Source organism: Schistocerca piceifrons, chromosome X (assembly GCF_021461385.2).
Source record: "Schistocerca piceifrons isolate TAMUIC-IGC-003096 chromosome X, iqSchPice1.1, whole genome shotgun sequence".
Classification (NCBI taxonomy): Eukaryota; Metazoa; Arthropoda; class Insecta; order Orthoptera; family Acrididae; genus Schistocerca; species Schistocerca piceifrons.
Window position 1 is genome coordinate 362,711,121 of NC_060149.1, and position 18,814 is coordinate 362,729,934.

Here is an 18,814-nt window from a genome sequence, read left to right on the forward strand (position 1 = left end):
CGCCACGCACCGTACTTAGGCTTGCGGAGTAGGTATGTAGAGGCAGTAACTGTATCAGCTGCAGCTACTTTTACAGTTACTTTTAGAAATTATAACTGTAGCACACCTGCGACTAAATAGTGAACCCTATATGATTCGAAAGGAAACAACCATTAACGTCAAACAATAATTAACTGTATTGCCTACAGCCTCTTCTACCTCAGTGCATCTCATTTGAACTGCTTGTTAATTTTTAACACAAATTGTTTTTCAAATGTTTCTGCTGCCATTTTGTGAAGTTGAAGGGCTGTTCCAAGAGTTAAGTGGTATCTGTTTTGAAGTAAAGCCTGCAGTGGTACTGCTGCACTTTATTTTTGTACCTTGCGTTTCATTTTCCTCGATTTACTTTAGGGAATATGCATGTTTGCGCTAAACGAAAGTGAGAACTGAATTTCTTTTTTCTGGTTTATAAATGTTAAGAATATTTTCTGCTTTAATAAAACAACGGTATTAATCACACATTTATTTAACAACAAGAAAAAAACTTACTTGAACATGTTTTCTAAGTACGCTGCGAAGATCCGACAGCTTTTTATTCCTTTCTTACTGGCGGACAATTTGGAACGGAAGGAATATTTTTTTTCCATCCGGCGTGAGAAAATCAAACACTTCAGCTTAAGCAGGCCAAGGCATGCGTGTCCATGCTTCCTTGTTCATGTCCGAAAGATGTGAAAATGAATGTAACATCGGAGATTTCATTTTATTCACGTGACCCGTGTCACATGACTGGAGTATACTCATTGTTACGTGTACAATTTTCGAATAAAAATGTTACGAATGAATGAACAAGAATTAAATACAAATCGGCATCGACAATTATAACACAGACATCAGACATTTCCTATGTACGCTTTAAAATCTTATATACAAGTGATAATGTTTTACAAACAGCAGACATATTGTTGACCAAATGACGTCAGTCAGGCAGAGAAAGATGAAGAAACACGTGCAGGAACAAAGCGCCGATAAGGCGCGGTGTTAGCCGTGCTGCGGAAAGGAAATGCGTCACCGCCAGCCGCAGCGAATTCAAAAGGTTTTCAGCATGCGTAACGCTCTCTTGCTGAAAAGATTTAATTTCGAAACAAATATTGGGATTTCTCGAAATAAAGGCTGGCATTGCGCTGCCTTGAGATTGTCACAACAAAGCACGTTACGTGCGACGCTTTCGTTAACCCTTAACCGGCGTGGTTTGAAATTTTAACACTAAAAGCGCTGTGCCTGGTACTGATTTTTGTTGTTGTTGTTGTTTTGGGACGTATACGTAAGCAAAGACGTATAACGAAGCAAACTTTTCTATCTACAGTCTATTTAGAAACAAACTAAACTGAAAAATCTGAAACTAAGGACATTACAAAAATAAAAGTGGTTTTTCTGTTATATCCATTTTCCAAGAAAATGCTGACAAATGAAAACTTTTTTATCGAATACACATCTGGTAATCTCTACACTGTTAGAAAAGGGCATACATTTAGCACTATGGGAAAATTGTAAAATATTGACAACGGTCCAAACGCGCATGTAAAAAGAGAGAAAATTTGGGAGTCTTGTAGATTTGCAATGCATTGTATACACAATTTTCTACTTCACTTTCAGTAATCTGCATTTCAGCTTCGTTATCATAGTCATCGCCAGAAAGTTCGCTTGCTGTTTCGTGGTAACGTGGAACAGCATTTTCGATGATAATTTTGCTCTCGGGATCGCCATCTTGATCTGAACATTCAGCACCACGTTCCTCAAATCTGTAGCCTGTAGCATTAACTTTTTCTGGATTCGTGGACATATTCACTAAATAAAATATTACAGTCACTGCGTCGCGAAGTCGAGGGACTTGTTTACAATGCTTGTCTTGATAACAAACCAGTCGCCTGAGCGTGTGACGTATCTCCCCACCATAGGAAGGTACGGAACAGCACATGCTCCGTGATCAACAAATACTAAAGATAACAACTCGATACTTCCCTGGAGAGTCTCTGCATCGCCGGTTAAGGGGTTAAATCCTTACCAATAAACGTAACTTAGTTACAGTTATAGCTATTTTCTGGAAATAATAACGCTGTTACGGACCGTTACCTTGGAAAAGTAACGGCGTTACAAGTCACGCGTACATCCCCAATTCTGAGTGTACCCTAAAGAAGTGTAATAGGATCCGTAACTGGTACGCATGCGATAGCATGCACTACCTGATATATTCCAAAACGCCGCGCACAAAAACATGATTTTTTCCGGGGCTCATTCCCCGGGTTGCATTGGTGGTAGAAAGGTAGGGTCAGGTGTTTTGAATGACCCTTAGACTAGAGACCATTTGTTTACTCAACAGATGGGTCGTCTTACTGTAACCATCCTACAGTACAGAACCAAAGTTTGAATATTACACAATCTCTCCAGCTTCGGCAAATGGAAAAAATTGACTGGTTCTTTTTGCGTCAAATATGGTCTATGGTCCGTCTTGAGGGGATTATAGAGGCGCTATTTGGTTCATGGGCCGATTCCTCGATTCCTAAGATCCAGATCTCAAATACCCTTGAAAATTTTCTAATCACTTCCTTTTTTTCCGAGATACGAGGTTCAAAGTTATCCTACCTGTACACGTAAAATCTGGTGAAATTTACGTAGTTTATAAAGCGACGCAGCACGGAAAAATACGCTGTAAAGAGTCTCCGTTATAATCAGAAAGGTTCTGGGAATCCATGTTCTAGTGTTAAAGTGTATGCAAAATTTTGTGCACTAAAATCCGGTCTGAGTCGTAAAATTAGTTTTGCATTATTTCAATTTCGCATAAGCAAATTATCAAAGTTTTACTTAACGGTAAAGTTCTTTTCGTATAAGCGACATGCCTTGCTGTAGTAGAGAAAAAAAGGGAATCAGCGGAAAAATGGTCCTATTGGAGCACAAAAAAAGGCTAATATGCTCCTGTTTTGAAAGACTCTGACTTCAGAGAGGGCACCAGCTGCCTCATTCTACCTTCATCAGCAGCTTTAAAACTTTACCCAAAAATTGTGGCACGCGAACATGTTCGCGCTTTGTTATGCTGAGAGAGAAAGAGACAGTGGCAATGTGAAAGAGACGGAAGAGTAATAAATACTGGAAGACAGTGGACAGTGGTTGTGGTATAAAAAGATCGAAGGAGAGAATGGCAGTGTGAGAGAAAGAGTGAGAGACAGTGGCAGTAGAAAATAGATGACAGTGACAGAACAGTGCTAGGAAAAGAACGAAGGAGACAACGCCAGTGGGAGACGAATAAAGAAAAGGTAAACATAGATATACGTAAGAGCCACTGATAAAGAGAGAAAGAATCTATGACAATGACAGTGAGGAAGAGAAGGATAGTGACAGTGAGAAGGGACAGAAGCAGTGGGAAGGAATAAATGAGATAATAGCAGAAGGAGAGAGCAAGAGGTACACAGCAACATTGAGAGAAGACAATAGTAGCAGGACAGAACGAATGACACTATGGCTGTCAGACAGGAGATAGTGAGAAGTAGGGAGACACAAAAAGATAATGATAATGATTTGGACTGGATGAGAGAGTGAGAATGGGTAAGTGGGAATGGATGGATACGAACGACTTACAGCGATGGACTGGTGGATGCGTACGAGTTCTCCAACTGGGTGGGGGATCAAGCAATTAACGTAGTATATTCGATATCTCGGATTTGTAAGTTGCCTGTTCTGAGGAAGGTAGAACGAGGCAGCTGGTATCCCGCTTTCCAGTCAGAGTCTTTTAAAACATGAGCACTTAGCTTTTTTGTGCTGCAATAGGAGCATTTTTCTGTTATACATGGAAGGTATTCTCAGCTGCGAATATGGACAACCATCAGCTGTATAATGGAATGACGGCAATGAAAATTTGTGCCGGACCGGGACTCGAACCCGGATTTCCCGCTGATTGCGAGAGAACTTCTTATCACATTTTTATTTTTTTATTTTTTTTGTTCTTTTAACTTTTAATTTCCTTTAGCGGCCAAGTGCTTTACCAACATTTTTTAAATTACCTTCAAACGAAGCCGTCGTTGTGAGTCTTTTTGTTTTTAGCAAATAAAAATTTCTTTTGTGTGAAGATAAGATAATGTTCTTTACAAAATAAAATATTAAATAGAAATTGACTTTTTCGACGTCACTTTTTTGTATAAATGGTGTAACAATAATAAACATAAACTGCTTCGTTCAGTACAAAACAATAACAAACTATGTCCCTCTTTGTGGGCGCGTTCCTCGCTGATCTCGCTGTACATGGTGTTGGTGCCGGGTACGTCTTCGCGTATGATAGTGGATCCTCTTGTTCTGGTCAGAATAATTATATGCAATAATTACATTCTCCAACATGGTACACTCCAACTGGGTGGGGGATCAAGCAATGCACTCTCTAAAAAATTAACGTAGTGTATTCGATATCTCGGATTTTGCGTAAGCAAGGAGTGACGTCCTTGTAGTAAGGCCCAAAAGCCTAGCACATTCTTAATGCCCTCTCGAAAAAGGTAAAGTACCGTCACACCCCGAATCCAAGTCACTGCGTTGGTTTTCATTCGGGGAAAATATGTCATATCTGGGAGAGGTAGTATCCGTGGTGCTATTCCATGGAGCACCACCCGAAGGAGGAAGGCGATCCTATTTTTGGACTAAATACCACACCGTTGCTCAAGGCTCTCATATCAGGCGGTGTTCATCTGTGTCTGTGACACTGCGCTGTGGACACAGTGGTGTATCAGTCACGTGAATTGTATGTAACCTGGAACGAGTCACATATTTCCCATTTACTACCTGACACCATCGTGCACGCGTCCCCGTGTCAAGGTGTACGTGATGCACTGTACGACATACCACCGACCATGTTACTGTTGGTTGCCGCCTCTCAATGTCATTACTCGGCCTTCCTCGAGTCAAAATGCGATATATGTCACGTGCCGTTGACATCCTGGTAGTCGGTAGTTCCATATGTACATAACTGTGTTCCACAAAAAAGATTCGTATGTGGGCTAGCGATGGTGAGATGTGAGCCACTGCTATGGGTTCCAGACGTGAAGATGGTGATACTTCGTCTATCAAAGTGCCCATAAAGCTTCTCTGGTGTCGTATCCACATCTTGATCGCCATTAGACTATCCGAGCACGACATCACCACACCCAAACTTCCATATGTCGTTAACCATGTGTCTACAACCCGCACTCTCATATCCAGTATCTATATTCCCTTGCACAGCAGATATTTTAGTTGGAAGTCGCTTGACCGGTGTCGGCAGATAAATACAGTAATGGCTCTGAGCACTATGGGACTCAACTTCTTAGGTCATAAATCCCCTATAACTTAGAACTACTTAAACCTAACTAACCTAAGGACATCACACACACCCATGCCCGAGGCAGGATTCGAACCTGCGACCGTAGCTGTCCCGCGGTCCCGGACTGCAGCGCCAGAACCGCTAGACCACCGCGGCCGGCTAAATACAGTAATGCAGTGCCTGTGTCGTTCAGAAGTACGATGCAGTATTCCTTCGGAGATGCACTGTACTTCTGAACAACACAGTCACTGAAATATCATATCACATTTTTCTGTTTGTGTTCTCAGTGTACATAACTAATATTTTACCAGATAGGACCAGCAGCACTGTAAGATTATTTGCTGACGATGCTGTTGTACACAGAAAAGTATCACTGCTGAACAATCGTAATTAATTACAGAAAGTCTTCGTGTAATGAACGGCAACTCTCTTTAAGTGTAGATAAATGTAAGTTAATGACTACGCTAATGTGCTTGTGGCTAGATCCTCCCGCCGTGTAGGTCGGTCGTCTGGTGCAATTCTTTTTAGTTGACACACCTTCGATGACTTGCGTGTCGATAAAAACGAAATGATAACGAAGACAACACAACACCAGTCCCCTAGTTGAGAAAGTCTTCGATCCGGCCAGGAATCGAACCGGGCCCCTTGCGTGACAATCTGCCGCGCTCACCACTCAATAGTTAATGAGTATAGAAATGCCGAGATAAACGACTACAGAAATAACCCGACAGTATCTGATTTCAACATCAATGGCGAACAATTTGAGCACATCAAATTGTAAAATTATTTAGGGCTATTACCAAGAAGCGATAAGAACTCGAACATTTCATAACATCACTATTGGGAGGAAGACTTAGATGTGTTGGTAGTGTTATGGGATAATGCATTCCAACAAGGAAATTGCATGCAAGACACTCATGCGAACAATTCTAGGCTATTTTTCCAGTTTATGGAGTCCTTATCGAGCAGACATGACAACAAACATCTACCCAATTCAGAGACATGTTGTTAGAATCGCAACAGATTAACTTAGCCAATGCGAAAATGTCACAGCAATTTTTGGGAAACTTAAATGGGAAGAAGGACGACTTACAAGGGGACCACACAGCAATCAGATTTTTGTAATTTTTTATGTTTATGGTTCGTGATGTTCCGAACACAAATACACCTGTCCAAAAGCAGATCGACGCAACTCTCAAAAATTCACTAGAAAATCGAATTTCAAGTTTCTAATCACGTTTCATATGCTAAAATGAGAGACACGTTTCGAAGAGCTACTGTGCGGTAGAGTGCTCGCTCGCTGTACTTGGTCCTGGGCTCGACTCCTGGTGAAATCAAATTTTTAAACAAAGGTGCATATTCTACGAGGATTCCCGTGAAGCTTAGAATACATAAGACATACGAGGCTGGTAATCGCTAGACGAATCTCGTTGCGGTCATTATTTTTCAGCTTTTCCTTTCAGTTCGGATATCTAAGTTATTTACATATAAAATTCATTAAATATTTGTTGATTAACACATATAATTGTCATTTTTATGAAACATGCACGTCTTCTTACTTCTAAATATATAGTGCAAACAAAGTTCAGTTTTTGTTGCAAACAAAAACTCTTAATTAGCCAAAAAGATTATGTAATTTAAAGGAACACGAATTAATTTTTCTCGTCTTTTTGTATTTTATGCTTCACGTAAATGCCCTTTAGAACACGCCTCTTCGTTTAAAAACGTGATTCCGCCAGGAGTCAAACACAGCACCTCTCCCCACCCGCATCCCCACCTCACATGTCCACTCCACCACATAGCCACGGTACTTATCGAAAGAACGGCCCCTTAGTTTAGCATATTAAAAATGGTCGGAGAACTTCAAAGTCGATTTCTGAGAGTTACATCGAACTGCTTTAGAAGGGGTATGTTTGAGTTTTTATGTAGCCTTGAGTTCTGAATCTCACGTACTATAAATATAAAAAATCACAAAAGAGCGATTCCATGTGGTCCCCTCGTTAGTTCTCGCGAAACACTGTTGTATAAATTCAGAAAATCTATATTCAAGCAAGACTTTTCGCTGCGACCATCGTGTATCTTGCTACAGATCGTGAGAATAATATGGGGACGTGATGAAATGTTATGCCTCCGAATATTTTATGTGGAAACTCTTGAAGCATTTTAAATAAAACAAAGGTTATTGTTAACATTCTAAGTTTTTATTCTTCATGTCGAAATATTGGCCGCCGTCTGCCGCTGGAGGGCTCCAAATTGTAATATGCAACATGGCGGTGAGTAATGTAACTATGTCAGTGCATGAGAAAAAAAGTGCTGAACTCGAGCTCTTCATATTCGTAGAGATCGTCCACACATGGAGCACCCTCTCCTTCAGCATGATAATGCTACACACAAGTGCTGCGACATCTGCAACAATCCGACGCCTTGATTTCATTGTCCTCGATTATCCTCTACCCAGAGCCGACTTGGCGCCATTCGATTTTCATTCGTTTCCAGAACTTAAAGAACACCTTCGAGGAGTTCACTCTGACAAAGATGATGTGGTGCAAGTAGAGGTGGCGCTGTGGCTCCGTGAACTATGTCGGACATTCTACACTGACGGTAATCAACAAACTGTTCTCTCGTTGGCAGAAATGCGTCCGTTGCCAGGGTGACTATGTTGAGAAATAAATATGTAGACGTCAAGAATAAAGATCGTTTTATTTACAAACATTAAGAAGTTTCACATTGATAAATCGGAGACGCTACTTTTCAACACTCCTTCGTATGTGAGAAATTAGAGCCCGTACAAAGGCATAGAAAATCCATTATTGGTTATACGATGTTCCCTCCACTATGCACTGTTCAGCGGCTTGCCGACTGCATACATAGCTAAGGACCTACAACTGCATGTGGAATACAGAGGAACGACAATCGTTGGTGTACCATCGTACAAGCGGATCTGATAACAGTGATATGATGAAGACTGTCATACCAGTAACTATTATTAATATTTATAAAACCAGAAACCAGCACTGAAATGATTCCTGTTGCCTATTTTCACTACAAGATACATTTCTTAAAATTAAAATAAATTACTTCCATTTTTAGTAACAGAATTGCCATGTAAACCAAATACGACTGTAACAGTGATATACCTTTGTAACTTGTGTACTTCATAATCTCTGTTGTACGAGCTAACATCTTTGCTCTGTATGCACTTAAAAATGTTATTGTGCTGCACCTCAGTACCATACAATGAATATTTTAAGGGCCACTAGCTACCATTTGACCACTACCGCAATACGCCGCCTAAGTCTTTTTCACTGGCTGCCAAAATCTTATCGTATGTGCCACAACCGCATTTCAAAATATAAATTATGAAGTAATCCAGCTGATGATGGGAGCTTGGTAGACATATTGAAAGGGCGACTGCTGCAAATAGAAAAAAAATTGTGCTATCCGCACATTATTAACCAGTTGTAGGTTCTGCATCTACAAAGGAACCTGTTATGGACGAAATAATGTTTAGAAACTTGGAGACGTGCGCAAGTCATCGCCGTGGTGAGTGAATACATGCCTTTTTTATTCAATACACCTGACGGCAAGTAGTACGATATCCCGACTGCTTAGTAATAATCCTTCCATTGTGTATAAACACGCTTCTGGCTGACAACAGCTTTCTAAAATCCACATATATCTCCAAATCAATGATAAGATTCACTGATGATATTTCTACCCTCGGTGAAACTCATGAGGAATTACAGGACCTGCTGAATGAAATGAACGTTCTAATGAGCACAGTATATGGACTGAGAGTAATCCGAAGGAAGACGAAAATTATGGGGAGTATCATAGGTAAGATTAGCGATGTGTAACAATAAAATAGGAGGCGACAAAGTAGATGAAGTGAAGAAATTCTACAGCCTTGAAAGCAACGTGACACATGACGGATGAAGCACGGAGGATCTAAAAGGTAGACAACCAAAGATAAATAGAACATTCCTGGCCTTAATTTGACGAAGAGATTTCTGAGAATGTACGTGTGGAACACACATAATACGGAAGTGAGTCATGGACTGTAGGAAAAATAGAAAAGACGGGAATTGAAGCGTTTAAAAGGTGGTGTTATAAAAGGATTTTGAACAGTAGGTGGACTGGTAATATAACAAATGAGAAGGTTCTCCGCAAACTCGGCGACAAAGGAATATGTGGAAAACACTGAGAAGTGGTAACAGGGTATTAGGACATGTGTTAAGACAAGCGGGAGTAAATTCTGTGTCACTAGAGAGAGTTGTAGGGCGAAAAAATGTAAAAGGACGACAGAGATTGCAATATATCCAATAAATAATTGAGCGCATTAGGTGTAAGTGCTACTCTGAGACTAGGTGTTTGCCACGGCAGTGGATCCGTCGAGGGACGCATTAAAATAGTCAGAAGACAAATAGAAAAAAAATCAGCTCATCATCTAGTCTGAAGCTTCTATACAACGGTTACAGTAAGAGTTCAGGGAAGAGAACATGTCTTTGTTGGAAATAGCAAAATTTCATACACAACCTGCTGATATACATGAACCGCATGGTGCGCGTACGTTCCCACAACGTTATTTGGAAGAAACGTTACAAGATTAGAACCTTAACGTTGCGTTGACAGGGCGGTCATTAGATACAGATCACTAACTTAGGTGGAGAAGAATGGGAGGATGGAGTCGGCCATAGCCATACCGCAGGAGCCATCTTGATAATCGCCTCTAGTCATTCTAAAGAAACGACAGAAACCTAAATAACAATAGCATCTCTGCGATATAAATCCAGTGTCTTAACTCGTGCGGTACCTTGCTCGGTGAACAGTTGACAAGAGCAAAATTATACAAACTCTAGGGCCTTTGCATCTACATCTACGTCTACATGGTCCGCTGGAGGGGAGTTCATCGAACCACCTTTACACTAATTCTTTATTATCCCACGCAACGAGAAGTAGGTAGTATTCAAAAAGTCACGAAGCAACACAATTTCGCCGTGGGGCTTCTATCCTATCTCTGAGTCTCATCTGGTATCGATAACGATAGGTTGCACAAGAAAAGCTATGGGAATTCGTCGATTCTGGTGTTACCTCTTTCGACTGCCGTGGTGTCGAATGAATTATATCGGTGCTACTTTCTACAAGCAATGTGTCGAGACTTACTTTTGTTCTGTGAATTACTGAGTACGCACCTCAAAATATGCTTGTTCATTCTAGCTTTGTACCACCATACTGCAGTATTCTGCTTTTCGTACTTTACGTTCATCTCATTTTTTTTCTGAAATTACATTCGATTAGTAGATGTGTGTGTGTGTGTGTGTGTTTGTGGGTCGGTAGGTGGGTGGGTGTGAGTGTGTGTGTGCATGAGAGAGAGAGAGAGAGAGAGAGAGAGAGAGAGAGAGAGAGAGAGAGAAAGAGTCTCTGTAAGCATGTATCTGAATTATAAGTCACTGTTTCAGTTTCTTGATGATACAAATTTTTCATTATGAAGTCACTGGATGGCCACAGTCTGCACCACTTTGATGAAGGAAACAGTCATGCATCCGTAGCTGTCCGTATAGCCAAATACTATGTCATTGCGCAGAGCCATGGAAAACACGAGCCACAGGAAACTAAAATCAGACATTGTTCTCATTCGCAACTATGCAAAGCCCCACACGGATCGCTCCAGAGCGTTCGATGAAAGATACGGGAACAGGCGGCCGATTGGCTGGATATTTGACCTTGAGATTATCACCTGTTCGGTAGTCTGAAAGAACACCTGCGTAAGCGGCAATATGTCTGTGCTTTACTGGTGCAAACAGCGGTCCTAGAAAACGATGTCCCCTCGTCAGATAGTCGGAAAAGTATTATAGTAAAAAGCTGCGACGCCTCGTTATAGGGTTCGAGTGATTCTGTCTAATACTAAGCCGTAGCGGTATTGTGGTACAGACCGCGGTTCGGCTACAGTAGGCAGGTTCAAGTGGATGTACGCTGCAATAGTTACGCGTAGATGAAAAGGCTTGTACAAGATAGACTATCGTGTAGAGCTCTATCAAACGAATGTCGGATTGCAACAACAACACTGTAGGGTATTGACAAAACCAACAAACTTCTTCTTTCCTGGAACTATCAAACTTCACATACCTTCTTGAATATGCCTCCTATTTGGTCATTAAGGCAGATTCCGAGACTTATGGTACTAGCGTGTATATTAAATCGATCGCGTGTAGTGCTATTCTTCCCAGAAGTAAAATGTGTCGAACTTAGACTAACCTCAACGGTAGTATTCCCAGTATTAACGAGGCCTTTCAGGTATGTATGTGGAGCGCTCGGGGGATTATCAGTGTTTTACGCTTTGTCTTTCTCTTCCGCTCTGTCAGGACTTGTACAATCCGTATCGGCATACGGTTTAAAGCAGTTATCGCTGATTGCTGTGCTCTCTTTTCATTGTCGAACATTTTTCCTCTTGTTAAATGTATGTTTGTTTAGGTAATTAAACTGAGAAAAAATCGCATATAATTGCTCATAATTTTATATTAGTAAGCTGTAATTGATTAGAATTATGGTGCCGGAAGGTTTTCGGTAGTATATTCGTTCGAGTACAAAGAAATTATCTGTAGTGTATTTTTATAAATCTATATAATAATTACATTCTTAAAATACAGAGAGTTACCGGCCCTCAGATGAAAATTTTGTAATTTAAATACGCATCTAAAATAAACTAGTATGCAAGCTTGAAATATTATAATTAATTATAGTGTGTTTAGTCCAGTTTAATTCATTTGTTTAGTTATTTTTAATTTTTGCTTTCCATTCAAGATTAGTTTTACGACACAAATAATAGACCGTGCCGTTCTCGATTAAATCAACGGCTTTTGCTTGGTGTGATTTTGAATACTTACATCCTGTTAACTGGACCTGAACTCGAACGCGGCGATTGGGTTCTCCTTGCTGTATATGCACGTAGTTTATGTCATTTAGAATCAAAACCATTTTCTGTGCAGATCATGGAATGTGATATTGACACAACGTGGAAATGCTTCTGATGTTTCGAGTATAACCTTGATTGATCATTACGCTCTTTCAAATGGAAATAAAGTAGCATTATTTCCATATAATCAAACGGTGAATTATTACATTACAGCAGATAGCTCTTTTTTTTGGTGGGGGGGGGGGGGCAATACAGCCTCGGTAAATTCAGAGAAAGACATCTCTTCCGCCCAGCTCTTTGGTTAAATAAGTAATTTACTTCGTTAAATAAAACAAGATTTCTCTGAGATTGGATTAGAAGATTTCACTCCTGTAAATTAATGATATAACCGCATAGCTTGTTGCTCTCGCGTTGTCGAATGTACAAAACAAAGTTGCTGCTGCAGGAAAGTCTCTCTCAGCATCTCTGGAAAGGTGGAATGCTGTCACGTGGTGACAATGCCATAAGCGACAGTACCGAAGTAGCCCGAACAACGCAACTCTGCCAACTACGATTTAATTCCTGCGCGCAGACGCGACACAACAAATGACCGTCGCTGACTCACCTGGCCGGGATACGGGTGGTGCCATCTCTTAGCTCCGTGGGCGAGCTACGCACGGCAGTGGCGGCGGCCGCTGAGACCGGCGGCTGAGGCGCGGCAGCGTTGCCAGGTCTGGGCGGGCCTCTGTAGCACGGCGACGACATTCCAGCAATCACGTCACGCCGCCCATCGCTAGCCACTAATCACCTGCTCACACTGACACGGCTGCACGCATACGAGCAATGACTGCTGTCCCCGCAGCAGGTCGGTCGCCAGCCGCGTTGCGCGCGGCGGAGCGCAATGCCGGCGAACCCTGGCAGAGCTACCGGACAGCGGCGGTCGCTGCCAGCTGCTTCGCCGTAACCGTCTCGCTGACAGCACAAAGCGGTGCGTGCTCTGACTCTGCGTTCCCCGTGGGACGGACGCGAGCGGGTTGTTGTCGAGCTCGCGACCGGCCACCGACTGACAGGTGGCCGGGAGGTACCCAAGGACCCCGCGCCTTCCTCCGTAAGGATCCCCACCTTGTGACACCAACACGCTACGTTGCCAACTCCACGCGTAAGTGCTCCCCACCCTCGTCCACGCACTGCCTGCTGCCACTGACGCCGCCTCCCCCGCCCCCCACCAACGCTCCCGACGTGTGCCCACCACTCCCCCCCCTCCCCCCCCCCCCCCCACCTTTACGCATGAGCATCAAACGCACGCTTCTACCCCTGCGTTTACCTCACGTCAGAGGTATAATGGATTTGCTGTAGCATCGGACATTTCACGGCTACGCATAAAATACCTGTTAAATTATCCTTAATATATTCCGCATTCTGTCAGTCACATGCGTCTAATATTTATTTCTATGTAACACAAATAAGCAAAGAGAAAATCTGCAAGGAAACAGAGCTCCTTTTAATCAGTTGTCGACAACGGAAACGTTTGAAAACTACACTGGTTCAGCGGCCTCCGTAATACAGAACGTAATTATTTCATCGCATTGTCACACTACTGGATCGAGTATGACTCTGACATTGTTCAGACTAAACGTGAGTTAAAATTAGGTGTCTTAGGTGTCTTCGTCTTCGCAGATAAAATAAACAGAAACGAAAAAAAAATCATCCTTGTACGAGTTAGAACCAGAGAGCAATTCTACGACGCTGACTTCCCATAAGCAGCACAAAATTGCATATACCTGTTGCATTTGTTATAAGAACCCCAAACAAGTGGGCAGGTAGCGCAAGTGAGTAGTAATCTCTCTGTTCATTTTGTATTACGGGGTCTGGAGACAGTGCATTAGACCCAGAAGAAAACCGCTGCAACCATGGCCGAAACGTTGGTTTTTCTCCAGCAGCAGTAGTTTTATACATTATGACGCTGTACCATACCACGAAAACTTTTATGTCGAGTGCAAGTTTTGTTTCACAACAGTTCTCAAAGCACTCTCCACTGTTATTACATACCACCCCACAGAACTTGGAGCATCCATAGTGAAGATACATAACCAAATGCTGCACAAATACCTAAAGAGCACGTCAATTACTCGATGCGAGAAAGAAAAAGAACGAGATGAGGCATACCAGAACAGTCGTATTATCAGAAACCTAAAGAATCTCTTGAATCAATAAACATTGCGAATGACCACCATCAAAAAACGCCATTGGCTATGGAAGGGTCACTCTACACACCTAGCAGGAAGTACATCACAGCGTATATTACTTATGAAATACAAAAAATGGTTCAAATGGCTCTCAGCACTATGGGACTTAACTTCTGAGGTCATCAGTCCCCTAGAACTTAGAACTACTTAAACCTAACTAACCTAAGGACAATACACACATCCATGCCCGAGGCAGGATTCGAACCTGCGACCGTAGCGGTCGCGCGGTTCCAGACTGTAGCGCTTAGAACCGCTCGGCCACCACGGCCGGCTTCTGAAATACACCAACTTTTTCGTAAATGACTGTGTCACAAATATGAATATCTAACTTCGGTTTCGTACCTGTAGAGTACAGTCACATACTGAAAACAAGTTCGTTAGTAAGCGCCACTATTCGTCCATAGCCTATATTTGTAAAATTGCTCCATATTTGTAAAATTGCTCTAATATTTGACAGGAGATAAAAAATGTATGCTCACGTATTCTTGTCTGTAGTGAGACTACGAGACGTCATAAAAAATATTTATTACAATTTAAAGAAATCTTTATATTGTCGTGACAGACTCCCTGTGTTGCACTATAAAACAGTCATCATATACAGAAACAATTTACGTCATCTGTTCCACTAGATTGTTCGTTGCAGCTCTATTTTAGAGCGGAATTGGTCTTCCAGTTTTTGTGAGAAACGCAGTATACAGCATTTTACCAGACAGTTTTGTAAGTGGACAGTACAAGGAAGGACATCGAATGTGGTCTAATTTGAGGATGCACGCACCATTTGCCTCAACTGTGATCACCGAGCGAGCTCGCTCAGTGGTAAAACACTGAACTCATACTAGGGAGGACTGCGACTCAAATCCTGTTCGACAATCGAGATATACTTTATCTCCACAGATAAAGTATATCTGGATCCATAGATCATTTAAGGTACATGCCCGGATTGTTCCCTAATTCGAGTTTGTGCACCATCTCTAACGATCAGGTCATAGACAGGACGTTAAAATTCAAACTTCTTTCCTTCAGCTGATGTGAAGTAGTCACGGAAAATCTAAATCAAGGCGGATTTGAACACTGTTTCATCACCAGACAACTGCAACATCTTAACACTAGAGTTCGGAGGTGTATAAGCTATAATCAAATTCTATAGACCATGCGAAAATTACTACATCGAGAAAAGATTATTCAAATTTAATGGTTGTGTAGAATAGAGTTGCAGCAATAAGTGAGTAAGAGTGTATAGAAATGGCATGTATGTAACTCTTGCACTGCGTTCACTTGTGGAACTAGAAAGATCAGCGTCACGTCGACCTTGGCTAATGATGAGCCATTAAATGATATATAATGAAGTGCCAGTGCACGCAATATTAGTCAATATTAACGTATGAGTGAGTTCGAACTGCCTGCCTCGGGCATGGATGCGTGTCATGTCCTTAGGTTAGCTAGGTTTAAGTAGTTCTAAGTTCTAGGGGACTGATCACCTCAGAAGTTAAGTCCCATAGTTCTCAGAGCCATTTGAACAATTTTTTTGAGTTCGAACTGGGCAAACAGGTCGGACCAACACCACCTAGACTACAGGCCTGCGCGCTCACTTGTGACGTCACATACTGATGGCCGGGTCTGTATCGGAACGCTCCTGTTAAGCACTCTGCAGCTATACGAACTTCACGTGTTTTAGTGCTGAAACTGCATAGGTATTCTCGTGCTTTCGTCTTCTACATGTCCTTGTAATGAAAGTATGGAAATTTATATCATTGCGTAAAGTAACTGAACAAAACTGACCTATATTATTTCAAGATGTAAAATTATTTTGACGACTTGCCTTAAGTACGCGTCTCTAGGCTTGAATAGAAACTGTAATTTTAAAATCTGTCTTTTACTTCAGGAGCTACGCTTTCTTGCAGTAAAAAATCGGCAATGTGCAACAACAAGCAGACGTTTTCGGTTTTAAATAAAGCAGCTAGAGCTCCCACAAATTTAAGAATTTGTTTCCCTGGTTATTTTCGTAAATTTTCCTGTCCACTTCAAAATTTGCTGACCTCACATGTAACATAATGTTTAACATAATGTTTAATAAATCAAAAAACCGAAAAAAATATTTTATTTCCCTGTTTCCCCAGAACTTTAGAACCTTAAACATGAAAAGACTGTTTCTCCTATATCCTTGATTAAAATTCGTGTCATAGAGTGCTGTTAATTTAATCGTAATGCACTTACCTCTAAATTCTGCTTTCTATACTGCTTAATCTGTCGAACACTGAATTCATTAAAGCAATTTTCTAAGGTAGTTAACTCAAATTGAAATTATTTCCGAATAGCTGTATATGTAAAACTGAACAAAATCATTCTGCAGCTCTTCCAAATAAAATTACTGGAAACTCAATAACCTGGTAGGAATGATAAGGAATACTAAACATTTTCGAGTCACACTAATTAATATAACTATACTGTGTGACAATAGCTGCAAATATGAGAGACATTTCATAGCCAACTTCGTATTAACCTCGCAACAATGGTCCAGAATTAAGAAACAAATGACACTGGTACATGATATATAACTGCTTTTAAAAACAATTGGCAAATGTGGTGCAATGGAAACAAATAACACGCAATAAATTTTTTGTCATTTACTTACCCTTGAATGATGCGTAGACACAAATTCCTGTCTGGGAATAGCTGCAATCCAGCGATTTCTCAACTTCACACATTTGGGAAATCGAAACATGTGCACTTTCATGCCTTTTTGGGATTTATAATTTCCCTGGCAAAAGGAAACGCAGCACTTGTATCCCATACTTCGCAGAAATGTAGACGAATACTGTATGAAATATATATCACTTTCAAGTGTCACACACTTTCAACACAACATACACGCCAACAGGACTGCCGACTGAAGATAAGATGGCCAACAGTTTGTGACGTCACGTGCAATATGGCCGCTGTGCGTAGGCCTTGTGTCTAGAAGGCTTTAGTCGGACCCCGGTATATAGGTTTATGGTGAAATTTCGGCTAATACGGGTCATGGTGCTACCATGATAGTGACATGCGTAAGGAAACAATGGATAGAAGCGGCTGGTACGCAGTGAAGAGTGGATACTGGGTGACCGGACGTGATCACCATTGATATGACAGCCGTCTCACCTAAACGGTCGCAACGTACCAAACAATCCCTTCTATAACGTGAGACTAACTGGTGTGCACCTGTCTACGTCGACAGTTGGACACATTTGTTGCAGGTTAGACTGAGAGCACACACACCATAATGTTGACCTATTATTCGCTCTAGACCGCAACGGTAACTTGAATCCCATCTCTGGAGAGCAGAGTGGCAAAATGTAACGTTTATGGGTGATTTCTGCTTCGATCTGTCATTACCGATGTTCACCTACATATTAGAGACCGATATGACGACCACAATGCGCCAGCTTGCACCGTTGAGCGCCACAACAATGAAAACATCAAATGCTACTGTTTAGGGTCGCCACTGGATACGACACGCGATTCCAACTGCCATGTGTTAAAGGTAATCTGGAAAGAATTGCAGTACAGTGGATATTTTAGAGCCCGAGAAACACCGGTACAATTTCACGTGTCATGTTTCAGTACGAAAACGCTGCGATTTAGTTGGTCGTAAACATGTTCGGTAAACTCCTTAACAAATCACTGTAGATACTTTGTGTAACTGAACCCCTGGGTCATAGTGATGTCTTTTTGGTAACATACCTGAAAATTTCAATGCTCTAATAGTAGCAGCGTGTGGCGGCTACAGACAATATCGAATTATCACAATTGGGGACGTATCCATCTCGGTATTGCAGTTCGCACAAACAAATGCATGGAAAATGATGAGCGAATGCAGACATTCTTCTGTGTGAAACTGATGCATAAGCCTCGGAATACCAGCCAAACAGCAACACTGATGTAATGCAAAATTTCGACGAGTGACAGATGAACATTCTCCGGGCAGTTGCTGCTAAGCTAACAGGTATTCTAGAAGTACATGGGGATAATTTCTGAATTGAAAGTGTCGGTACAAGTCACCTGTTAGTTCTCTTTATCCTAGTTGATGACCCAAGTCTTTTCTCAAACATAATAATCCGTCTACCGGACGCGAATATTGTGTCTTCATAATCAGTGTGCTGTGCAACGCAACAGTCCCTGCAAATGCGTTCGTGTTAAGAAGGAACCTTAGAGTCTTCCTTCCGTCCAGGTGATTTCGAGGTCACGAGGTATGAAGCCTCAACAAATTTTGACAACTGTAGGGAAGTAAATCAGCTATATCCTATTAAATGGAACGGTACCAGCATTCATCTGAAGTGTATGGGCGATACCATGGAAGACTTACACTCGGATAGCCGAATTTGA

General features: G+C 41.5%; 1 protein-coding gene across 1 annotated transcript in view; it reads right to left on the reverse strand.

The window, feature by feature from the left end:
* The window catches only part of LOC124722356 (nascent polypeptide-associated complex subunit alpha, muscle-specific form-like), a 351,300-nt gene extending 338,044 nt beyond the window's left edge, over window positions 1–13,256 (reverse strand). Inside the window, exon 1 of the mRNA XM_047247532.1 lies at window positions 12,832–13,256. Coding sequence (XP_047103488.1) covers window positions 12,832–12,971 — 140 coding nt within the window. The 5' untranslated portion in view covers window positions 12,972–13,256. The remainder of the gene's footprint in view (window positions 1–12,831) is intronic.
* Window positions 13,257–18,814: the final 5,558 nt, after the last annotated feature.